This window comes from Thunnus thynnus, chromosome 24 (genome assembly GCF_963924715.1).
Source record: "Thunnus thynnus chromosome 24, fThuThy2.1, whole genome shotgun sequence".
Taxonomy (NCBI): Eukaryota; Metazoa; Chordata; class Actinopteri; order Scombriformes; family Scombridae; genus Thunnus; species Thunnus thynnus.
Genome location: NC_089540.1, coordinates 4,066,373 through 4,093,556, shown reverse-complemented (window position 1 = coordinate 4,093,556; position 27,184 = coordinate 4,066,373). Strand labels below are relative to the sequence as shown.

Here is a 27,184-nt window from a genome sequence, read left to right as displayed (position 1 = left end):
GAGAAATAATACACTTAAACAGTTGAAAAAATTGGCTAGAAGTAACAGATAAACAGCCTAAAGTCCTCCTCTGGTCCAAAATGTGTTTCTTATTGTTCCTTCAGTTGGATGTTTGAGCTTCACTGTGCAAAATGATGCATGTGCAGAGATTCACACTCGAAAACTGTTTTCACATTTATCTGCTGAAGTGAGAAACAAAAAATATTTGCATATTCATAGATGCAGGATTTTTCAATGTGGGAGAAGGAATGGATGTAATTTTAAGTAATTCTGTAATTGAAGTGTTCTTGTTGGGGGAAAAAAAACAAATTATTCAAAGCAAAGGATTTTGAGATGTATTAAAACATGTCTGCAGGGGATCTTTAAATATTCAGCTAAAAGTAATTGGATAAACTGTTGAAAGAGTTATCTAAATGCAATGGATAAACAGTTTAAATAATTAGCTAAAAGTAACAGATGAATGGTTGAAATGTCCAGCTTCTGCCAATCAAAGTGGCAGTAGTAGGAATGCAAAAGTAACTAAACCAACCTAAACATTTCAAATTCAATTGTTGCTTAACATCAAAACTCTGTTTAGTCTACAAGCAAACCACAATAGCAACGGGTGGACAAAAAAACATAACTCAATATAAAAGCAGCCTAACCTCATAAATCAATGTTAAAAGTCTTAGTGCACTCAGTTGTGGGAAAGTCAATGACCTGATATAAACACTGAGAGGTTTTCTTACACCAGGCAGAGAAGAAGACAATGAAGTTGGGAATTAGCAAACTTCAACTGTAGATGACAAATTTCTCAACGGGTCACTCTCTTGTGTGATAGCAGATCAATTGTTGCTTATCATCCAACCTTAAAATCAATTGAACATACGATACTGTAAAGCATTGAACTGCCTCTGTGACTCTTTGGAAAGACTGGGTGAGCTCTTCTGTTTGCCTGGATGCAAGCGGATGAAAGGACCACAAAGATTACCTTCATTTACATCAAACAGACACACTCACAGATCCTCTGCACACTGCGTAGCCCTCAGGACATGTAAATATATGTAGCATACTTTCCCCAGGTATGCTGAACTATAAAAACACTGACATCAAATACACAGCAAGCCCGTTATGGGAACCTTGTTCCTTCACCTGCTCTCTGAATTGAATCATCTTGATATCCACGAGCCCATCATGTATTTATGAGACTCCACTCACATGCAAATATTCCTCCAAAGCTTGCAGTTGGTCATAAATATGAGCCTGCTGATAAAGGTGAAGTTGAGCTCCGTTCTGCCATCAGTCCCAAGAGATTGGCTTCCGTCCCGGAGCGTTAAGAGTTAATTTATCGCTCACGCAATTCAAATTCAGCCCGGCTGTCACACTTATCACTGTCAAGCGCCGGTGCTGCCCCTGCCTCACGTCCTGATGTACGCTTCCTATTTAAATCCCATCTATCTGTTATGGATGACAGAAAATAATTCATGCTGCTGAAACGCTGTCATCGACAAGGACAGTCTCTCCTGGCAGATATCAATATTAATGCCAGATATCAATATTAAGGTTTTGTTTTACATATTCAAGTTGTGTAGCAGGGGTTAAATTTTCTCCTGCTGGACACACATGGAATGATTGCGAGATGTGAGTCATGCGGAATGTGATTGCCTCTAAAACACCAAGTGACAAGCGCGTCATTAATGCAGCGAAGCAAAAGCGAACGCAACAGGAAGTTAGTCTGGAGCTTATTCTGCAATTGATTTGTTTTGCAGAGAAGTCATTTCAAAACAAATCTGAATGTTCAGTGTAAGAGGCAGCCCGCCGGCCAAAATCGACTTTTGTTTGATGTACATTTATCAACTGTTTAACACTTGGCAGACATGAAGAAGATTAATAGCCTCAGTGTTTTTGATCCTGAACTGAATCAAGTTTTGACCTTTGAGTCTTGGTGAGTACCAAGTAAATGTCACTGCTGTGCTTCCTCCAAAAACTAAGCGGGCCAAGACTGGAGAGAGCAGACTGATGCTGTGCACGCCTGGACATCTGCATGCGCCAAAGATCTTTGAGGGGGGAACAGTTTGAAAACTTGACATGAATAGCCTCACTTCATTGTGAAAATAGTTACTGCATTATTATACAGTATAAAACAGTATAAATAGGAGAACTATACAGGGGTAGATCAACAAAGTCATTAGAATTCATCCTCTGGGGATCATGAATGTCTATATAAAATTTCACAATAGTTTTTGAGATATTTCAAAGTAGTGAACCAACTGACAGCTGTACTGCTTGCATGACTTGTTTCCATATTAAAACAGAAAGCAATATGAACACACACACACACAAAATACAATAAAATGTAGCTATTTTTAAACATAATCAAACACATAATCTCCAACCTTTGAGGGGACCAGTTGAATGGTCCTTGTCTGAATCTGCATACTTGCATAAAACATCCGAAAATCACAACATGTAATCAGGCGACAAAGAGACATCAAGCAGATCCACAATCACCAATCACTACAGGCCACGTTGAAAGCCAAGCCATTTTCACATCAAGTTGTCATCATCGTGGGAGGCTGCAGTGTTCAGATGCATCCCGGCGTCGCTCTGATGGTACTTTTGCCAGGAAGGAAGAAGAGGATTCAACCAGCTGCTCTCAATGAGCTCTTTTCTCTCACCTTGGTATAACTGCTCCTGCACAGATGGCAGATTGCACACTGCCAATTTATTCCACAGCTATTTTCCCCCCGTAAACACGTATTTTCTCTGTGCCTCAGAGGACAGGTCGTGAAGAGGTCATACTATACGTACGGCCGGGGAGAAAGTTTTCAGGGCAAAAGAATATGCATAAGAATATGAATATGTATATGAGGATTTCAAAAAATGCAGTTTTTCCCATTTATGTTCTCTGCAGTAGATTATGTGGCGTTAAAAATATTGCCTCCAGTCTTTACACCGTCTAACTAGACTACAATGCCAAACCAAGGTCTACTCAATGCCCTAATAGTGTTTTATTTCTATTCGAGGCACCACAGGCCTGCCTTCCAATGCTTTGTTTTCCAATCGGAGCGTTCCCAATTGTCTACCACTCCGCCTTGCTCGTTATGAGGTTCATTTACCACAAGCCCTGGAATAATCACTCGCTTTTCATTTTCCCCAAGCTTTAGCCTTTTAAATGCTCCACCACTGGGTTGTTTGGCCAATTACAGCACAGACTTTCTATTACTTAGCATATTGTATCAAATTGCATATGCCATACGGGGTGATCAGAGGAGTGCACAACACGGCAGAGAGGATAAGAAGCTGTGAATAACAATTATTTCACATGTATACTACTGGGCAGGCTATGCTTGTACATTTCTTGAAATAAAGTCATTATGTGATGACATACTGTGGCTGTTAAGGGATGAAGACTTTTCTTTTCTCACACAATAAACCTAAAGAACAAAAGCATCCTAAATAGATACACTGGAATAAAACTGTTTCAATTATATAATTCGTTTCAAAAACTGTTCCAGAAACGGATCAAAAGGAAGTATTTGACGTGAAGACGCCAACCGGGAATAGTTTTATTATGAAGAAATCATAACGGCAATGGTGTGTTTTCTGCCTACAAGCTCCCACAAGATTTTAGCAGGAAACTGTTTGAAGAAAGATCCTTGCCACAAGTGCTTCCTACATTTTTATGTTTATCTTTGCAAGTACAGAACAGAAGACATTTTTCATTTCTCCGGCACCAAATCCCGCAGGAGTGTTGCTGCTCCCTCGGATGAAGATGCCTGGAACAAAGAGTTCACAAATCCAATGTGTACACACACACACACAGAGATACACACATACACACACACAGATACACACCTGTAGGCATCAGAGGCTAACGCAACCCAATTACAGTAGTGCTGCCTGGTGCTGATTTGTACGCACACATATCCACACACCTGAAAAACTTTATGCTAAAGATAGAAAGCTTCTGACCGACAATGTCCATGCGTCATCTGTTCATTATTGTTTCATTTAATCCAGAAATAACAAAAGAAACCGATCAATGTTTGTTTTTTTGTGGGCATCAAGAAAAGTGACATTTGAATAATTTCTAAAGTGCTGTTAATTACAGATACCTTAACTGTCTGCTTCACCGGTGATAATACACAGCCTGCAGACTGTGTCATGAACAGGTGGATATTATTAGACTCACTAGAAATGTCTTGGTTTATAGGCTACAGTAGACTGATCACTGTAATGATATTAAATCAACAATGAATAACCAGAGGAAGTATCAGCTTTGCTTTAAAACACTTCTGGGAGGGAGATGAGAGTTTTTCCTTGTATGTAGCCTGTGTGTGATGATGTTACAGGTATGGAATTACTAATGAAGCTGACTTGTGGTCACTAGATATCCCTGTAGAATGTGAGCGTGTCAAATCAAAGAGTCATTAGGGCAAACAAGAGCATTTATCCAATTAATTGGATAAATCAGCATTATAGAACATATGGGATAACTGTCTAAACTCCCATGCTTAAGATGTATATAAAATACCCTACTTTGAATAATAATTTGTGTCTAATATGGTTCCAGAAAAAAAAGTTAAATTATCTTGTTAAAATCCTTCAAATTACATCTAAGCCTTCTCCCTCATGAAATATTCCAGAATCTATAAATATGCAAATATATTTCATTTCAGAAGTTTAACTGCTGAACCCAAGATGTCTTCTACTTCACTGTAAAGTTCATTCTCACTGGAGGCTTCAAATATCCACATCACACTTGTGAAAGTTTGAATATTGGACCAGGATTAGGTTTTAAACCAGTTGTGATGTCACAAATCATACTCATAGGCCCGCTCCTAAAAGATTTCCAATGAGCTCGGAGAAACTTTCCACTTTCAGAAGATGAATGTGAAAACAGCCTTCTGCTGCAGTTTCAAACTCTGCACATACATCATTCTGCACAGCGAAGCTCAAATATCCAACTGAAGGAAGAAGTAGAAAAACAGATTTTTGAGTGAAGGGGGACTCTGAGGAACTACATTTCTGGTGAGTCTAACAAAGCACCTGGTAACTCTGCACTCATAGAGTACATCAGCCATCACCGATGAACCTGACAGTAGCAGAAATTCTCCTCTGAAATCATTCAAATTCCTCAAATTTTACTTACTTTCTGATTTGACATGGCCTTAAAAATGGTCTGTGGGAAGCAGGACAAAAGGAAATGACAGAAACTTAATTTTTGGTCATTTAAAAATGAAATATTCATGTAGGATTAGGGTTTTTTTTCATATTCCAAAATATTGAATGAATCGTAAAACATGGCTGAGTGATAATAAATATGAGGCACATTGATAACAACATGTATGCACTTTCTTTTGACATAAAAATACATTCTGCACTGTAACTTCCTCTTGTTACGACACCATGGTTGAAAACAGCCACTCAGCTGCTAATTACACAGATGCTACGTTTGATTTAATCACATGCCGCACACTGCTCTGCTCGCCACTTACCCACACACGCACACCGACACCTGCATGGAAAAGAACATGGCTGTGTTGTTTCCACAGCCTCATGCGGATTTCAGCGGCACTCAGCGTTTGCCCGTCACTGATGTGTTGAGAGCCGGGACCCGCTTCAAACCGAGCACAGCTGCTGCGATGAACAGCGGTCTTAATGAGACCCTCTCATTTCTACAGCTCCTGTTTCCACAACAGTCACACTGTCGCGCTTGAGTGTGTAATTTAGTTTCTTTACATGCACATATGTCTATTAAGTTACAGTGTATGTATATTAAATTGAGCAGAATATAAACTTTTATATTATTTTCTGTAATAAACACACACATCAAGTCTTATAAAAGCAGTTTATTTAATCTCAAGTCATTGAAAAGAAAGCACTCAAAAATGTAATATTTGTCCTCAGAACACACTTCGGTACATCTGTTCTCCTTCATGTTCAAGTAATAGAAAATATAATAGTCTGCAGCGTGCTCACAGCACTGCCTGAGACAAATAACTGCACATTACACATTAACAGAAGTAACATTCACTTGGGAATGCAAGCAGTCGATATCTTCACACTGTCTGGATACTTTTTGAAGAAAAGGATGTTTTTTTTGTTTTTTTTTTCTTGATGCATGATTCAAAGATCTGTGGATCTGTTGTAAGAAAATATGTCTGATTCTGAAAAGAATATTTTACAACTTACAGAGGCAAACAGGTCTGGTTGGTAATACTGATCCGCCGCTGCTCTAGAGTAAGAGCAACATGGTACTTTTGTTTCAGTCTATTTAAATAAGTCATTACACAGTAAACTCACCACGGTCCTCCTGATGACAACAGCTGCTGCAGTGCCAGACAGTACATCCAACATTAACACTTTGTTCAGAAAGGACAACAACTGAAAATACATGAGGAACATTCATAATTAGAACTTGTGATCAAACCCAAGAGGCGAATGTCTGGGCTAACAGAAGTGTGTTGTTGTTTATTCAATCTCAGGGACAGTTTGTGTCTTGTATAAATGAGTAGTTTAGCACACCGCTAAGCTTCCTGTCTTGTATTTTCCTATAAAAATCTGCATGGTGCTGTCAGCAAAGACAACCAGCCGCCTGAACATTTTGCACATTTTTGGAAAACATTTCCAACTTTGTGCTTAATTTGTGTGTCTGTGAGCTTAAAAGCACTCAAACACACCTTGATGTGAGGGAGAACGAGGAATAACACAGTTTGCTTTGGCCTTGCACTAAAGAGGCTCCCGGGAAAGCAATCAGCGGTTGTACAAAGCCCAAGAGCCTGTCAATACTGTTCTTTCAGCTCAGTGCTACGTTCCGCACAGTATTTGCCAATGTCAATGATGGAAAAGCAGATAAGAGGACATTCATTTCCTCCATGACCCACCCACTGGTGCTAGTGCTCATAGTCCTGCTAACATTTAAGGTGTTTCTTGCTGGTCATGTCGTTCCAGATGCGGTGCATCTCCTCTGGGGAGATCTGGTGGACGGTGACCACCCGGCGGTAGCGGCACAGGCTGTAGGCCATCTTCCAGTGGTTGAAGCCACTGTTCTGGAATGGGTGGATGCCCAGCTTACGGAGGCACACGCCGACGTACACGTCCTCCAGGTGCAGCAGCCTGGTGTGTAATGAGGTCTTGTATATGAGCTCAGCCACGTCTGCCGAGAAGACGTAGCCGGTGCCGGAGCAGAAGGGGGGGTACTTGCTCTCTGGGTACAGATCCCTGGGCATGTACCACTTGCTGCGCATGTCTCTGATTGGCCCACCGTTGATGACGTAGCCAGTGAAATACCTTCTCCTGGGCTTGGTGGTGGGTTTCAGGAGGTTGTAGATGAGGTTCTCCATGTTGACAAAGATGTCACTGTCTGTCTTGAGGACATATTGAGCTTTGGAGCAAAAGGTGGCCATCCAGCGCATGCCCATCAGCGTCTTTAGCGTCAGGTTGTGGTAAGAGTCAATAAAATCCTCCACTACTATGTCATGAAATATCTGGCTCTCCTGCTCCACCATCTGGTTGAGGACAGTATCTGTGCTGAGACCCAACAAGAAGAGCGTGACCACACGCACGTCCGGGAATGTGCTCTCGTCACCCCATGTCTCTCGGATGGCCTGACGGGCGTCAAATTCCTTGTGGGTGGTGCTGATCAGGATGACAAGGAAGGGGGGCTCCGCCTCGCACTTCTTGGCCTCATTGATGATGTAGCCGAAGTCATGCGGGTTGAGCGAGCGTGTGCGGATGTTGCTGAAGGTGGAGTTTTTGTTCACCTTGGGCGACTTGCGGATAGGCATATTCATCTGGCCCACGTAGGAAGTGGAGGGGCGGGACACACTCAGGTACCACAGAGCGCTGGCCCAGCAAACCACTGTCAGCAAGTATAAGCAGGAGACCTTAGAAGGCATCGCTGTTCACTTGGCTGGCATTATCAGTGGCAGCAGCGTTGGAAACGTTGAGGCCATGCCTCCATGGGTTGTCCTAGATCTGGCGGTGCAGCTTAAAGCTGCCTCCGCAACATAGATGACATTAATTCTAGATAATGGAGTTCTCTATCATCTAGTGTTGGTATTGTGATTGAAAAGGAGCACTGCAGAGATTTCTTATCATGGCCACGGCCTTACTGTGTCCCATCGCAGCTCGCAGGGATGCTTTCAGCTCTCTTTGACAGCATCTAAAAAAAGATGAGAAAACACAGTCAGTCAGGCAACATAAATCATAACTACATAATGAAATGACAGAAGATAAGCTTGTTGACTGGAGGTGTTAACTTCTAATATACAGTATATATATATTTTTTTAAAGGCATTCATAGCACCAAGGCGTGTGACATACTTAACAATATTTTTTACTCTCCATTCATTACAGCCCATCACATCAGTCTACTGGTTAGGCAGACACCGCTGTGCCACAGCCAGTTACCCTAACTCTCTATCACTGCCTCCGATAAGAACTCTGTGGTCTGAAGAAAGTGAATATCCCAGTAAACTCTCTCCATTGAGAAGGCCTGCTCTGCCTCAGCTCTGACCACTTTCTGTTTGCAAACGCTATTTATCTCCCTCTTATCCCCCCTGGGCCAGACACAGATGAGCAAATCAGACCCACTCCGACAGTCTGAGAGTGGGAGGGGGGGGGGACAGGGTGGGGGGGGGAGGATCAAGGCAGAGAAGGTGAAAGTGAAACGTTCTCAAGGGAAAAGATTAATATCCACTTCCTCTCATCCTCCTGGTCTCACTCCACGTTTACTCCCACCAATTCCCTTCTCACCTCCTCATGCTTTCCATACCTCAATGTCAAACTGAACTTAGCATGTGGATTTTATACACTGTAAACTGTAATGAGCTACTGCTTCGTTAGCCGGACCGTCACTGCTGAGGAACTCGGGGTATTTCCAGCAACTTTTAGAATCACCGCTCTAATTGGACACACTGACAGACCATAAGGGGATGAGTTTAAGCTCTAAATACGTAATAGGATAAAAACCTGCGCGTTTATTATGTTCAGTCAGTTTACATTCAAATATGTTTTCGTGAGGCAGTGATGGATAACCAGTTCACAGGATTTTTGTGGTGTTTGAAAGCCAAACTAAATCTAATCCTTCTTTACAAGCAGACTTTTATTTGCTACAGACATAATCTCTCTTTTGATGTAGCAGCAGCCTCGTTCTTCTTCTGGCGCGCGCAGACGGGGGGGAAATACATTTCTTTACCATGCATAACTGATGATGAACAAAAAAAGTCGTATAGATCCTATTAGAGATACTGCATGCGCTGAAATGTGCAAAAGATGCTGCTTGCGCCCCTGTTTTAAGATGGAAGGGGCTGAGATAAAAACGCCTCATTCTTTCATCAGGCTCCAGATTTTCTTTTCATCAGGACTTTTCTCTTATTCCTCCCCCGTTCCCGCTATCTCCTCTCTTTCATTCCATCTCTCTTTCTGAAGCAGTGTCATCAATCTCACGGTCCAGTAGAATCCATCTCATCATGGCTGCTTTTCCACACCTCCTCCCTCTCATTCTCTCAGTCACTCTCCTTCTCTACTTCAGTGGGCGCTTGATCCATCTTTATATGTCTCACTACCTCCCTCTCCGTCTTTTCTTTTTGTCTCACTCCCTATCCTTTTGGCTTTTTATTGTTTTCATCTGTGTGGCTTCTTATTTCAAGTTTCCCACACTGCCTTGTTCTTTCATCATATCATCCTGAGCTACCTTTACTTTTATGCTTCTCTCCATGTCTTTTTTTCTTTTTTCACACGTGGTGTAGTATTCCTCTCTTCAGAGCTGGCCAGCTTGCAGATATCCTCTAACTTATTGACAGCTCGTACCGCGATCAGTCTCCCTAAAGCCACTCAATCTCCACTTCTTCACCTCTCTCTTTCTCTGACAGATTCACTAAATCATCATATTCATCCCCTTTCCTTGACCTCACTCCCCGCCATTCCACTCTTCCTGTTTGCGGATCAGCTTGTTTTCACCTCCGTCGTTTCCTGAGGAGGGTCTGTTGCTTTCCTAATCCTCCAAAACTACCGTACGCTAAATTTACTTGAGCCCAGAAAAACCAATATCCCCGTTTGGCGATGCACCTCACGAAATCCTGAGACCTGACTTCCTCTCGGAGCAAATTGAAAGAAGGCTGTATCGTTTCATGCTGCCGTGTCACTTTGAATTATATTAGTACTCAGTAGAAGTTCCCTCCTGAATATATTACGCTTCCAAGGGAATATCAGCGCAAGTTATCTTAGTATTTAATAGTGGTGATGCAGCTCCTGCAGCGGGAAATATTCAGTAATAGCAGTGCTAATTTGTGGTTAGCACAAACTAATTTAGCATGGCAAAACAGACCACACAATGTAATGAACCAGTAGTGTGAGAGCAGATGAAGGATGTGGGGTGATTATAGTAGATTTTTGCCTGATCTGTGTATTCAGTATAGACGTGCATGTGCTATATGCAGAGATTGTGTTTGTAATGCTGCTTTATTGTCTAGAAAGCTTTATTTTCTGTGTTCAAGTGTTTTCCAGTGACATTTATACCTCTCATACATACAGCATATGTATAAGTTTAGCTGCTCAAAACAATACAATATATTTTAATATGCTGCAGATTATTCAAATAACAAAACATGATTTGTATTTTTATCTCACCATTAAAAAAAAAATACTCTAAATAAAAGCTGTGCAACTGGAAATGAATAGTGGAAATAGAATGGAAAGTTTTAATGGGAAAATACAAGTCAGAATGACTTTTATTCATTCTACTGAATGATTTTTCTATTAAAATTGTACATAATAAAAGAAGGTCCTGCTGTTTATGGGAAAAAAGAGAAAAATCATTAGCAAAAAATCTTAGAAGCTCTCTTGGCCATTTTACACATACTTTTTTTTAGATAATAACTAAATTTAACTCTTTCCTGTCTACCGTCGAGTCACCAAGGTTCAGGCTTCAATATCAGATCATGAGGTAAAAATAACACCAGTCAGTCCAGCTTCTTCATGGTCCTTCTACCTCTATTTTTATCTCAACAACTATAAAATGGATTAAAATGGAATTTTGTACAGACATTCATGGTCCCCAGAGTATGAATCCTAGTGACTTTGGTGATCCCCTAACCTTTCCTCCAGCACCAGCATGAGGTTCACATTGGTAGTTACAAGTTAAATGTCTTGACAACTATTAGAGGGATTAATTGCCATTAAATTTGGTACAGACATTCATGTTCACCACAGGATGAACTGTAATAACTTTGGTGATACCTTCACTTTACAAATTTAGCGCCATCATCAAATCAAAATTTTAATTTGTCCAATACTTTGCTTTATGACCAAACATCTTTGACACTGACGAAAAAAGTCTGATGACTATGAGTGAAGATACAAAGTTATAGAGAGAAAATTTTTTCTATATTTGCTAAGCAGATTTATGAAATTGATAGAAATCACAGCCACTACTATAAAAAGTTAATTCCACTAACTGTAGCAGTGTGTGTATGATGTCTTTGTGTTTACATCTGTTGAAGTTCTGACTAAGAAGAAATGGTGTAACGTCTGTATTATGTGAAAGGAGTAAATAAAAAAACATTACTGTGAAAATGTGAATGCTGCTCATATGATCTGTTTATAACCGAATAACGTATTAGTCTTCATTTACATCGTAATTGCTTGATTCTAATGTCACACAGAAATATCCAAGAATAGGATTTAAGTACTACTACTTTGCCAGCAACACTGTAGATCATACTAATGGCTTCCCTGCTGAGAAAAGGGCCAGTAAAAACATGCCAATGAAAGAATTACTCCTAAATACCACATTGCAGTAAAAACAGGCATTAACGTGTGAAAAGTGAGGGGAGAAAAAAATGCTGAATGTAATAATTAGTTATTATTAACAACCATTCACAGGGCTTATTGCTAATGATCTGCTAATCTGAAGCGGTTGCCATGACAGCACTGTGACAAGCCATAGGAGGAAAGACAGAGAGAGAGACTTGTAGGAAATGGAGGGAGAGAAATGCAGTGAGTCTGCTGTGTGCCGGCATTAAGTGCTAAGTGTTTTGAATGTAACCCCCCCCTCCCCCCCCTTCCAGGAAGTCAATTTAAGCACCTCATACTGAGATCTGCTGCACTGGTCGCCGCTCCATTACGCCTCACACTGATCCAAGACTCCACATTATGATCGCCCTTGTGTGCGGGAGAAGACACAGCTCTTAAAATACTTTCACACACTGATCAAAGATTTATCCAGTTCTTGAAAGACAGTCGCTGAGCGTAAGTGGAGGCAGTGCTTTTTATTACTGTAAACCTTGATACTGTCTAGCGCTTAAATCATTCATCAATTGATCGACTGACAATCTGTCCGTAGAAAATAATTTGAGGTCATTTATCAAGCAAACATGCCGAACATTTACTGGTTTTCTCTGCTTTCTATCACTGTAAGCTGTTTGGTTCTGAGCCGCTGATTAGAGAAAAAAATGTAATTTGAAGACATAACCTCAGGCTTTGTGATGGGGAAATTATGATGGATATTCCTCATTATTTTTGGACATTTTATTGACAAAATGACAAATCAGTTAAATGAGCGTTCCATCGACTTAGTGTTGCACTTCCATAAATTTGGAAGACATGTTTAAAAAATCCAGTGGTCAAAATTGATGCGGCAGAGGCTCAGGGTCGGGGTTCGCCGGCATTTATTAAATCCACTTATCAAATCCTAATCCTTTCAAAATCCTTTATCTAAACTAATTGGCTGCAGTTTTTAAACTTTCGCCAAAGCTGAATATTACTAAACTCAAATTGAGATCTGTCCTTTTTATTGACCTACAGCAAGAGACAGAAACACTAGTTTCACTTCACCATTATAAGTCTATGTGTGTGTGTGTGTGTGTGTATTGTTTTTAATGACACATTATTCATAGCAGCATATAAACTACACAAAAATCAATACCCAAAACCCAACTTAAACTGGTACACACATGTTTATACACACACACACACACACACACACACACACACACACACACACACACACACATCATCCATAAGTCACTATTAATTACAGCCCAACAAAAACAGGAATCCCCATCTATGAATACATACAAATATGGTCAAATTGAGTCCAAATATTGCAAAAAGAGACCCTTTCTTCTGATTTATGTAGACCTTTTAAAATTTAAAAAGGTCCACTTTACAATATAACCTGCAGTAGTGACCTGAATATGAGATGAGCAGCATGAGATATGAAATAATTCTAAATGTATCTGACACACTGAAAGAACATGTGTAGTGTACTTACTTTTACTATTGTTTTTTGCAAACTACTTCCTCTGAATACTGGAAGTTCCAATGCAGAACTACTAACTTTACGAGCTTAAAATACTAATATTTAGTAAAGTTTATCTTGAATATTCTCCTGAAATTGACCAGTCAACAGCTACATGTTAATAGCTGATACAGAGCGTAAAAATGAGAAGCCTGCTAGGTTTACCTGAATGTTTTCTATATAGCTTTTTGTTAATTAAAGACAACTATTCAAAAACATTCATTAGTGTCAGAGCTTAACAAATCTGGATACTTTGCCAACTGTGAACCAGATCCAAAACCAGCTATCTGAACTAATCCCTACAGAAGCCGAGATATCCTGACTTTGGACCCTACAATTCCCACAATGCAACTAGAGAGCGCTTCTTCGTTAGACCCTCCCTGTCTGGTAAACACCCAAATCTTTCAAACCTCATGTCCCCACTGTGTAAGAAAGTAAAATAGCTCATTATCTTTTTTAAAAAAATCAAATTTAATTGTGTTTTGTGCCAATTCGATCATTTACTCCAAGAGCTTGCAGCTTGTTATCATATGTTAAAAAATGAATTATAGATTATACTATTATATAGTATTTTCTGCTCTGTTGTCTTTACAAATCAAGTGACCTCTATAAGCTGGAGCAAAAAAGCTGGAAGGCTACAGGGATGTGGGAGTTTCAGTCTCGTTTTATGTTGCACCAGATAATTGATTGCAGTCATTAGTGCAGCGTAGAGTGACCTTGCTCAGGGGGGGCGATGACTGTGTGTATGTGAGTCAGTGAGCGAGTGAGTACGAGAGAGAAACAGAGGCAACATGGAAACGGTTTAATAGACTGTAATGTGTGTTGTCTCCTTTACATCGAAGGTACACGTGTGTGAGAGATGAGTATAGAGGTCAGACACATCTGAAGGTAAATAAATCATATTCCGAGCTCAGGGATGACATCTTACATCAACGCTGCCTGGTTCAATTTTACACCTTTAATGATTGGCAGAGGAAAAACAGGGAACAGTTTCCATCACTTGCAGTTTTCATGACTGCTGATTTAAGCAAAGCTGTCAAACGTTTCATGTTGAGAAATTCTTTACATTGCAGCGTTATGATGGCGAGACATGACCTGTAAATATCAGCGACAACTGCAAAAAATTAATCGAGTGGATGCTGGAAACGAAAAATAATTGCTGTTTATGTCTGAGGGTGTAAAAAAAAAAAAAATGGTGCTCAGCCGGAAATTCTATTTATCAAACACACTTGGCATTGTGACTCTAGCGTATGTGATATTGTCTTAGAGTGGCTGCGTATGCTTTATGATTACCAAAAGACACAACAGCCTCCCTGAAGGAGCAATTGAAACACACTTTCCCCTCAAACGCTGAAACAAAATAGAGTCCAAGGCCAATGAGAGCGGCGTATGAATACGGCGACACTGGAAGCAAAAGGATGTGAATAATTTGCTGTTGTGTTTGTGCTGAAATCAAACTACATTTTGGGATTTTTCTACATGTCTCGGACATTTAAACATACAGTATCGGTCACACAAACACAGCAGACCTTTCTTGCACATGCTGACATCTTTGCACATTAGCATACAGCCCATATCCCCTCAACACGTTATCTAAGGCCCCTGCTGTTGAATATGAGATAAGCTCAACAGGAGGTTTATAATTGTCCACCGCCAAAAAAAAAAATAAAAAAATAAAAAAAAATAAAAAACGTCTTCTGCTCAATGTTTGATCCTCTTTCCCTTCAATCTTCAGCCAAGTCTAAAACCCATTATGTCGGCTTCTAAACGTTCAAAAGAGGAATTAATGCGTGAGGAATTTAACGGCAATGGCCAAATTGGTTAGCATCCCACCTAATATGAGAGAGGCACAATTAAAATGTCAGGACTGGAAGGCTCCCAGTGTGGCACTAGCTATGCTTTTGTTTCCTGGATAATAAAGGGCTCAATGATTGTTGCAGAGAAGCACAGCCAGCCATACAGTCAGTATTACAGGCCACAGGCTGGACACTCTGGGCTTAGTGCAAAGCCTCTGAATGCAAAGCAGCTTAGGAGTGACAGAGGAAATGGGATATCAATAGTGGCCAACAGATTTGGCTGCTGTACAGAAGCCTGATTCTCTATCCCCCACTTCAGTGCTGACTTGAGCCCAAACTGTGCAGGGGCATATCAGTCTGTGGCCAAGCAGTGCTTGCAGAAAATTTTCAGCGATTGTTTTAACTTGCTGAGAGAAGTGATGCTTATAATCAGCGCTGAAAGTTTTTACTTCTTTAAAGTCAGTTTAGTTTCCTGACCTTGCAAACTCAATATATCTCATTTGTGTTGAACTGTGACTCCCACCCATCTGGTGTTTCACACAGGTTCAAACAAGCTGTGAGTGATGTACGCGGGCTACTGTGCTGGTGGGTGAGTAAGCAGGAAAAAAGACACGGGGTTCGGTGAAGTAACGCAGCTGCATTTAATTATTACACAGTCAGTGTTTTCTCAGGTAAAATGAGCAACCAGACGAGCGCAGGTGCATTCGGTTTGTTTTGTAGAGTCACAGACCAAACTGTGCTGTGCTTTGCTGAGGGCGTTCTGAGAGAAGGCAAACAGCTTCAGCCAGCTCCCCACACCAACCAGACCTGTGCTCTGAATGCTAAGCTCCCTCATAAATTGGAAATGACAACTTGATTCATGCAGGTAATACATTTCACTGTCCGACTGGGTGACATTGCTGTTATACAATATTTAAGCCCGGTGCTGCATCGGGGTAAGTAGGGGACGATGCTCCGAGAAGACACTGGAATTATGGTAATGCCACGGAGGCATCCTTGGCACCAAAAATTAAACATTATGTGGTACCAGTTGGTGAGGATAAATGCTTAAATGTCAAATGGAAAAAAGGCAGGATGTTTCTGTTTATGTGCTGCTGAGGGGAAGAACATGTAAAACCAGTTTGGGATTGATGAGGCAAGAAGAAGGTGGTAAGAACCATCAGAGGTTTGCAGTATTGATGAAATGTATCAACTGTAGACACAAGAGAGCCCGGGTGCCTGGGGCGAGGCAGTGTTCGCTTTTTTTAAAACTTTTACATTATCCAGGGCGTAGTTCTGCTGAGCACACACTCTCAGTACTTCAGTAGTGGCCTCACACACACTCACACCTGAGCTGCTTGGTTGCTCAGCACAAGCACCATTTTCCGCTGTCGGGCACTAAGCATCTGCAGTGTGGCGATTCAGTGGTAAGTGTCTTGCTCAAGAGCACGGTGTAGAAAAATACTGTGGAAAGTTATATTATCATTCTTTTTGCTGTGTAAATATTTCACAGACTGCTGGCGCTATGAACACAAACAGGAAACTGCACTTCTTAGCTCAGACTTGTGCGGTAAGTGCATCCCCGCAGTCAGACGTCTTTCCACAGGCACTAAAACAGCAGTAGTTACCCCCCTCTTTAAAAAGGGTGGGCTAGATCCATCTGTGCTTAATAAGTGCAGACCCATAAGAAAGATAACTGTCTGCTTTCGACACAGTTGAAAGCCCCAAGTCCCCAAATGCTGGACAGGTTGGAAAACTGGGTTGAGTTCTCTGGGCTGGTAGTGTTCACAGCTGGTTCAGGCACTACTACTCAATTTTATATCCATTACTTCCAACCAGTCCAACATGAACAGCGGAATACCACAAGGATCAATACTTGGACTCCTTCTATTAAATATGTAGACGATACTTTAGTCTACATTTCTCTTTCACACAAAACTGAGGTGAATGTCTTTGGACTGCGGTCTATATTTTAGCAGTCATACTAAATCTTACATGGCATCTAAAATTAATGCCATGTAAGAGGAAAAGGAAAAGTTGATTTATGCATTAATCATTGGAAGGATAGACTATAGTAACAGTCTTCTCTACTCTACCAAAGAAAGCTCTGAGGCAGCATCAACTTGTTCAAAAATCAGCTACCAGTTATAACCAAAAACAATGAAATATGAATGGATTACACCCATTCTAAGTCTCTACATTGGTTATCACTAAGTCAGGGAATCAATTTTATAATACTGCGACAAATCACTTTGGACTAGGGCCAGATTATATTTATGACGTGCTTTCTCTAGAAAATGTAGGTCTTCTGGCGTGAGGCAATCTGGCACTCCGACAGTGTCATAAATCCTACAAAACTTTATGTCTACAGTCATCACAAGGGTCTAGCAGTCAAATGTCAACAGTCCATTTATTTTAATTTTGGCGGACCACCGCTAATGCATGTGTGGGTGTTAAAGTGTTATTCAAAATGCAACTGACAGAGGCTCAAACAAACAGACATTCTGGCTCCTTTGAAAAGATGAAACCAATCACAAGATGGTTTAAAAGAAAACAGCACAGCAAGAAAAAGATTCTCGACGTCTTGAATCTGTCTGACATCTCCTCTTGGGGTTGCTGTACATAGCAGGTCATTTTCCACATGCAGTGAAGCATATTCATCTGCCCCACAGGACTTTGTCAACACAAATCAAATAGAAACAACATAAAATACTAAGTAATAGTAGTAAGTGAATGCTGAATAAGCATTATAAATTAATAAACACATGTATGAGTTAGCTGCTTAAATTGATAGTGAAGGGTAGCTATTTAAAACACTTTTATTGAATTTCATGATTATGTAAGGTGTTATCATCAGACTGCATACAGCATTCTAATGTTGCTGCCTGTTACCAAAGAGACAAGAGAGCTGAAAGATCTACTGAGTTCTGTTTATATTGAACAAGGAGTTCATCTACTAATGATCCATTTAAATCAGTTTAAAGTCTTTCCAAACACGACAATCTATCTACAGTGCCTGACCTTCTTTTAATAAATCCATCTTTGTGATTTAAGGTGATAAATTCAGTGCAAATCTTACAATCTTTCTTTGTAAATATCTCACATTCACTCATATCAGATAATCTGTAAATCATGTGTCTCTTGGAGTCTCAACAGATGCAAAGGTACCTTTGAGTAACACTGAAAAACAAACTGAGAAGGCAATCAATACAGCTGCAGCCCGCAGCCCAAGTGTAGACACATCATGTAGCAGCAACCTCTCAAACCTTTCCCTTCAGTCTACTTTTCTCATTTAAACACTTTCCCACCTCTTCCCCCGTGCTCTTCTTCCTGTGCTCTTGCTTTTTCACTCGAATATTGACCTTAAACCTGTGAAAGTGTCTACAAGCGTCTTCAACAGTAAAAGTAGCAGCAGCAGCAGCCATAAATCTCTGATGAGCTTGTAAATTCTTTGCTATTGATCTGGTTCTGGAGGGTCTCTCGAGGTGTTTCTCTTTAATTTTATTTTCCTTTCGTTACGTCCATCAGCAAAGCGATGAATCAGATTTCCATAATATCAGGTGAGTATAATATCCTGAGGACAAGGACTTCCATCACAGGCACCAAATATAATCCACACATGCACACATACATACACAGTCCGCATAAAAAGGTAATAATAAGTGAGTGACAGTGAGATAAATCAAAAGACAGGCAGCTCTAAAAGATCCTTTAGAGAGCTGAAATATTTAAATCACAGCCAACATTAACATTCGGAGTGATCACCTTTCTTCCGTCATGCTCCTCTGTCCATATGGCAGGAGTTTCTATGGGGACGAAGATGCCCCAATCTGCTAGGCACTCAGCGATATGAATTGCATGCGAATTATATTATTCATATGAAGTGTTTCACTCCAAAAACGAGGCAACCGCCAATTGAAAAAAGTGGCTCTTCAGCGTATGATGGATAGGACAAAAATTGAGATAAGTGATGTTACGTACTGAACACAAATGGGTAATTTCAGCTCTTAGTTGATCAAATTAGATCACATTTAAGTACACCATCCTACTTAGACTGATGGATAATGAATTGTGATTTGAGGTGAGCATTATTTTCAACAGATGAGCTGGAATTGTGGTGTAATGTTTTGCTTTATCCTACAACACTTAGTGGGGTGTAGCCGTTCAGTTTTCCCGTGGAGAGTTTTTCCTGGAACTACTTTCTTTTCTCAAAAGCTCAACCACGGCTTGATAGCACAGGGGGTAAATGAGATAATATAGTCTTTTAGTGGGAATCCTGACCCCACAGGGCCATGTTACTGCTGACAACAGGGCCACTTTATTGCTAGCTGACCTACCACCCAGTAGGGCTGCCAGCTCTCACGTATTGACAGTGAGACTCACACAATTGACAGTTTTCACACGCTCCGACGCCACATGTCCATTTTCTCACGCAATGAAAAAAAAATTCATAACTGATAACGTCACGGTGCGTAAAAAGAGGACACTAACAGCGCACAGGCAGACAAGACAGAGCAGCATGGCGCAACAGCTGCACCTTGAAGCAGCCAGTTATTCAGAGCATCAGGGGGAAAGCTAGAAATACACACAACTTTATTATATTGTAATTTATTCCCATGCATGCTGCTCTGAGTAATCTCAGTCAGCGGCTCTTCAGACAGCAGCACACTGTCTCTTCTCTCCTCTCATGCTGTGCGCAAGCAGGCAGGAGTGAGAATGAGTTACTATGGTTACTGACACTGTCTTGCGATTCCCACTAATAGGTTTTTAGGGTACCATTTTAGGCTACATGTTTTTCATCATAATTTCAATTATGAAATAGCCAGTCTTCTAATAATCATTTCCTGTCCTGATCCACCCAATGATATACTGTTGTCAGATGCATTTTTGTTTTTCATAGAACCCTCAATCTAGCTAATCTATAGTGCAGGTGGCTGTTTCCTAACGTAATAGGTGGTGCAGAGGAACTTGTTCTGATAATCAGCTAGGTAACTAATGTTAGCTGTTGCATCATTTAGCTCTTAGTTTGTAAGTGTTTAAGTACATAACATTATGAAACCTTTTGTTTGATAGTTGGTCAATGGTCATCATGTGCAGGCCATTCAATTTCAATGTATTTTGCTCTATAGATGGATATACAGAGCATACTGACAAGAGGACGAGAGAACACAGGTAACTATTATAATACTTTGAGTGCTACAATAATAATAATACTTTTAAAATATATTTGAATTTGAAAGTACCTTTCACAAACTCAAGGACACTGTACAGTGTAAAACAAAGCTGTAAAAAGTAGAGTTAAATAGGGACTAAAATATTACTGTCTGTCAGAGGCTCTAATGGGTTAAGTTTGTCAGAGGGAAGATTGAGGCATCTCCTAAAATAAAATAGCTCCATGGTACATACCATCATTTATGCACCTGTTTGTTAACAGATAAGCATAGACAGTTTTGATGGGCAACCGAGTCATCTTTGGTAACAGTTCCCCTAAACTGTAATGACCTTATCTGTAGTGTGTCGTATACAGTATACATGTTGTTTTAGGTCTAGAAAGTGGTCTTTAGGATAAGTGTAATAATACAAGTTTTATGTTTGTTCATTCTGTCGTTGACTTCTGCAAAATATATTGCAGATTTAGTAGCAGACTAATAGGTAGCAGAACTGTAATCAAGAGCAGACTTGACAAAGTAGTAAGTAGCTAGTATATATTAAATTTCATTATTAATGTTAGTATGTTTAAGGTAATACATGTTCTTGTCATTCAGGCATAGACAAAATGAGTTAAAGGATATAAGATACTTGGGGAATTGGTAACACAATTTGGAGAAAAGCAAGACGGTCAAAACACTTGATATTCCCCAAACGCTTGTACAAATAAACAAGTGTTTCAATCCAATCTACTGTCATCAGGCTGCTGGTTTATTTAATTTGCACAACATGAAGTGCTAAACATTACAGCAGTCAAATATAAATGTAAAAACAGAATAAAAAAGGTAAAGTAGCAATTGCACTGGTGCCAGAGGTTTGAGAATTCTCAGCTACCCTGCAGATGTCCATGTTGTCCAGAAAGCAAAATAGAAGAAGCAAATATCCTGGACTAGTAGATAAGACAGTGATTTAAGAGCAAGAATAAAAAAGAATTTAAAAGAAACACACCATTTCATATCTCCTGTCACTGAAGAAAGCATTCATCTCAACTAATGACTGTTGAACACAAAATACACAATATGCACACATACGTACAGTAAGATATGTTTACAGGTAGTGAAATACTACAGGGCTGAAACTAACTATTTTCATTATTGATTAATCTGTCAATTATTTTATTGATTCGTTGTTTGGTCCATAAAATGTCAGAAAATGGTGAAATGACTCTCTGTTTCTCAAAGCCCCAAGGGGAGAATGCCTCAAAATGATAAATTGAAATCAAAATCAATCAAAATAGTGATTCATTTTCTCTGCATCAACTAACTGATTAATTGATTAATCTTTGCAGCTCTGAATTACTATGTGCACATACATACGGCAGAAATCTCCCATGACCCCATATGTGGTACCGCAGTGTGGCTCTGCAACATTAAAAAGGCCATATGCACACCAGAAGGACTGCTTCACTACCAGCATCAATTAGTACCAACACACACATGCACACACACACACATAAAACCTACTCCAAACCTCCCAAGTTGAGCTCTAATACAATGCAGCAAATTAACTTCTGAACAGCATTTCTACACACAGATTATTCATATTAAATAATTTACCTAAGAAAACATCTGGAGGGAGCTGATGGAGACAGAGGATTAGCACTAGGCCAAACATAATATGCAGTGCGGCAGCCCAGTGGCAGTATTCCCAACTGTGCTTCACCATGCTGCGGAGCTGCAGCCTCTATCAGGGGGCGAGGAGTTATCAAGAACACCATCTCAGTGCTGGCAGACGGGTACAGCGTGGAACAGGCTGAACACATCCCATTATATAGCGGGGCACAGACAACTGCACCTCTCTAGATAACACACACAACTCCAGGCAGTAGTGATGCTGGGGGGGGAGGACGCACATGATGCAGAGGCAATGCAGCAGGTTTTTATCTAACGTGTGCTCACCTCCACTGTCTCTCCATATTAAAAAAAGTAGTGGTCCACCCCCCCCCCCCCTCCCTCTCTCTCTCTCTCACACACACACACACACACACACACACCTGCTTGGTGTCTCAGCTATGAGCTGACAGAGCTCCTGTTAGTTGCTCTGTTGAACCTGAGAGCTGAGCGGATGCCAGATGAAGGGTCCTGTGGTAATTACCTTGTCTCAGAGCCTGTCCACCACACAAACACATTTTTACACACGCACACACACACTTTCACATACACATCCCTGCCACTGCTGATGGCAGCACGGGCTGAGGACATGCAGCTTCAGCACTCCTTCCGGTAAATAACACTCCTCCTCCTCCTCCTCCTCCTCTTCCTACTAAGGGGCACTGGGAACACCACACACACACACACACACACACACACACACACACACACACACACACACACACGGTTAGAGTGCAGTGTCTCCAGAGCTGAGGTGCACTGAATAATCTGCTGCAGGTACAACTACTTTAAATGAAAACACAAGTAAGAATAATGATCTTCTGTGTATATGAATACTCACAGTATGTGAATGTGTTTTGTACATTAAACTCAGTCTATGTAGGGAATTACTGTTGAGTTTTATAGAGAACATTAGTTGGAAGAAACACTTGATGCTCAACTAACTCATCTGTCTTCCAATCAAAACTGAAACCATACAAAGCTTACAATTACTCTGTCACATATGAAAAGCAGAAAGAACAAAGAGCACACATTAAATATATAATTAATGCTGACAATATACTGGACAATATTATATACTGAAGCAGACACATTTCTGCACACTTTTATGCACTACCAGCCATGGTAAATATGGTGATGCTGGTTTGTATACACTGCACAGTGTCTGGCAATCATTTAATATAGATTGGGTTTCATCACATTTCATAGCATTCAAATCCAGTATCATGTCAGCTTAACAAATCAGAATCCTTACATATCCCTTATTGAATCTATTTAGGTTCACTTTTCAACAGTGGTGGAAGAAATACTCCAGAGATCCTTTACTTCAGTAAAAGTACCAAAACAAACAATGTAAAAATACTCCATTACAAGTAAAAGTCTTGCATGAGTCTACCCAAGTAAAAGTACACAAGTATTATCAGCTTGATGTAGTTAAAGTATTGCAGTAAAAGTAGTGGTTTGGTCCCTCTGACTGATATATTATTATATATGACATCATTTTCAGATTTTAAGTAAGTAACTAAAATGATAAATTACTAAAATTCAAAGATTCGCATCAGATCTGTAATTAGCTTTTGTTGTCTAATAATACAGAAACCTGAAACTGAGACAGAAACAACAGACTATATGAAATGATATGAATATGAAACTATATGATTACACGTATCTGCCACATTAAAATAACAGCTGTAGCCTATTCACATTCACAGCTTATTATTTCATGATCATCTTGCTCCTGATACTGGACGTCTGGATTCAGATTGATCAAATCGATCAGATTAAAATATTGATTTGATCGTTGATCGTTTCTTTAGAGAAGAGTAGCCGCTCTCAGCTTCCCTCCGACTCCAGCTCGCTGAGAGCACATTAACCACAGAACAGTCAAACTTTTCATTTTAGCCATTAAGGAATGAATGTAACTGTAATTAGTTGATATAATCTGCTGCAGTTTGTCATTTTAACTGCTGAAATGGAGGGTCAGCGGCAAGTTTGCTACCTAAATGCTTTCTACTGTAAGTTTCTCTTTGCTAATTAAGCGAGGAAAGATGAGACGTTCGATAAGAGCATCAAATCTTAATGAATGTGGCTATTTAGACAACAATAAAGCAGTCTTTCAGCTGTGTTTCTCTAATGGGGACCTTTTAATTTCCTCTAGCTCGATTTCTTCCTGTTGTATATGTGATCTGCTGCATATGTTTCATGTACACTGAACTGGATGTACTGGGTTAGATCTAGTGGGATTTTATGGTTGTATGTGTCTTCTATGAGTCTTTTAATGCGGGTTGATTTGACAGACTTGTTAAATGTGTGAAGCTAAAAGTCTTCCAGCGTTTGGCAGGCATACGTTGTGGCTGAAAGCTGGATAATTAGATTTTCATTAGAAAGACAGACTTCACTTTTAAATAGAAGTGCCTTTCTTTCTTCTCGCTGCTCTAATCTCGTTCATGTTCCTGCTCCTTCTGAAAATCCATGAAGTACTGTTCAGAAATCCCCGGCAACCCATTTCAATGACTATAAATCCAGCTGATTAAACACAAGGTAACAAGTGTTTACATTGAGATGGTGGATCTGCATAAATGTGATAATATAAGATTCCTATCTCCTACGTGGTGAGATGAAAATCCTGGAAAAAAAATGAATAAATAAATAATAATAATCCAGACAAACGGCGGCCGGTGGAGGTGGATAAATATTAATGGAGCTCTGCTGACACACGCAGACACAAACTTTGCTATCCTGCTGAAATCACAGCAGGCGTTTTCAGCCACTCTGATGCGCGTGGATGGCGTGATAACCCGCGGCCTAGCTGCCCGCAGCCGCCTCGGGCCCCTCATAGGTGAAGCCGCTATCTCCAGCCAGCAGGAGGTGCGGTCAGAGGCCGCGCTGCTCAGTATGCCCCCAGTAAATAAATGATTCCACCTGTCAGACCCGCTAAGCTTCAGCTTCGCAGAGGTGAGACGCGGGACTAAGTGTGTCTTTGAGTCAAATTTTCTGTTGAAAAATGTGTGTGTGAGAGAGAGAGAGAGAGAGAGAGAGAGAGAGAGAGAGAGAGAGAGAGAGAGAGAGAGAGAGCTGCACAGGGCAGAGCAAAGCGTGGATACTTTTAGAGGAATTTAGCTTTGACCTAAACCCTGACAGAAATGCACACTCTAGTTTTCATTGTTCTGTCAGCCCGTCAGATGTAGTTTGGCTTAACGCACGCACACACACACACACACACACACACACACACACACACACACACACACACACACACACAAGCAAAGCAAACTGCAATTCTCTGAACTTTTAACCTGTGGCAAACACATGAGTATTGGCTGGAGGAGTATTCAGAGAAGTGGTATTAACCTTAAACTGTGCTTTTGTTTGTGTCAGAGCAGCCCTGGGGAAACACCAGGACATCAGAGGGATTGTATATAGCATGTGATATGTGTGAATAAATGTGTGGAGGTAGAGAGAGAGGAGAGAGAGAGAGGAGGAAGGGAGTAGTAGAGCGTGGGCGAGACACGAGGAAGGCGTGTGTACGTGTGTGTTTATTTATGTGTACAGTATGTATGTTTTAGAATTGATTGCGAAGCCTTGATACTAAAAATGCACTCCATGACCGTGTTACCATGGTGACTGTGTTAAAGAAAGGCCAGGAGAGAAAAAAAAAGAAGTTCAAATCATATATACATCTTTCAAGAAAAGGAAACATTGAGAGTAAATGATATGCATCCTCTCCAGCAGCAGGACGGCTCGGGAGATTTTTTTTTTTTTTAAGCTTGATGAATATTTGAGTTCTTCCGCAGAGAAAGCGGACAAGGTTAACTGGTGTGGATAGTGGCTGACTGTACCTCCAGTGGGGCGTCTGGGTCTCTGAACGCCACTTTAATGAGAGCTTTTGAAACGTTTCCACCTCCTGGCCAGGCTTTGACAGAGGAGCCATTGTTATAAAGAGGGAGCAAAAGAGGAGAGAGGGAGAGAGAAAGGGAGGGAGGAGAGGGAATGTAGAAAAGAGAGAGAGATAAAAAAGGAAGAAATAAAAAAATTGGAGATGAAGGAAAGAAGAGGGGGGGGGGGGCAGAGTAATGGGGCGACCTTAAACCTTGTAAGTTCAGTTTTTACTGTGCCATTGCACAAAATTACCATAATATATCTGCAGTGAGCTTAATAAGGTTGTTGGTCAATAACAGCGACTCAACGATTATTCTGCCAACTGCTGAGTCTTCAAGTTTCAAACTTTATAAATAAAGCACCCATTAGATGACTTAACACCACTTTTAAGTATCTCTCTAATTAAGATTTAAGCGACATGTAGCTGAGAGGTTTAAAGCTAGGCTAAGTGAATCTCTTCAGTCCAGATGGAAATGTGTGTGTGTGTGTGTGTGTGTGTGTTGGAGTGTGTCAGCAGTGACAGGAAGTGATCCAGTGGTAGTCTCACTGCTTATGACGGCTGTCAGACGGGAGATCCATCTGTGTGATTAGCTGCTGGACCGGCTGACTTTCCTCTGGGATGAATCGATTTGTGCTGACCCCCTCCTCTTATCAATGCTGTGTGTGTGTGTGTGTGTGTGTGTTTGTGGGAGAAGCACGAGTGTGTGTAGTGACAGGGATGCACTATGTAATTTGCTCTGTTCTGTTTCTTCTGAAATTACTTCTTCAGCACATCAAGCGCAGAGCCAATGATGCAGAAAATATAAAAAGCACAGCAAAAGCACTTCATTAGATATGTTTAGGATGTACTAAAACCACGGCAGATTAAACAACAAATTAACTAAAATATCCTTGATTGACAAAACCTTTAACACACACACGTCTTCACAGCTCCGTCTATCTTTTCCCTCTCTTCCCCTGACACCCTCCTCTCATCCTCCAGCCTGTCCTTGACCACAGGGCTCGAAATTAATTTTTTTTTCCTCAGTGTCCCGCAACTGTCCTGAATACTTTTAAGTGTCCCAAACTTACTGCTGTCCTCCATAAAGGACAGGTGTTTTTAACAAGTGTGTTGAGGTAAAATGTCTGCATGACCGCATTTTATATAGCTAAGCAAGGCATCACAACTACATTTCAATAGCTAGCTAGCACTTGATGCTAGTACCAGCAGTGGTAGTTAGGTTGGTTTATGTATGAGGAGTGAGATGAAAATGAGGGCAAATCACAGATTGTGATGACCTGCAGTGATGACATCATGGCTGAGATTAAATAGCGCCAGGTTAAAAGCTGTTGTATTTCCCTGTTAATATGTCACTTTATTAAGTTTTAACATTTTTTCAGGTGAGAAAGTAACCATTTAGATTCCCACAGGTGGTCAGTTTATC

The 27,184-nt window shown here is 40.6% G+C and overlaps 1 protein-coding gene across 1 annotated transcript in view; it reads right to left on the bottom strand.

The window, feature by feature from the left end:
- Positions 1–5,819: 5,819 nt before the first annotated feature.
- Positions 5,820–27,184, bottom strand: part of LOC137177193 (beta-1,3-galactosyltransferase 1-like) — a 104,133-nt gene continuing 82,768 nt past the window's right edge. Inside the window, exon 3 of the mRNA XM_067583349.1 lies at positions 5,820–8,149. Within this exon, the coding sequence (XP_067439450.1) occupies positions 6,897–7,883 (987 nt within the window). The 5' untranslated portion in view covers positions 7,884–8,149 and the 3' untranslated portion in view covers positions 5,820–6,896. The remainder of the gene's footprint in view (positions 8,150–27,184) is intronic.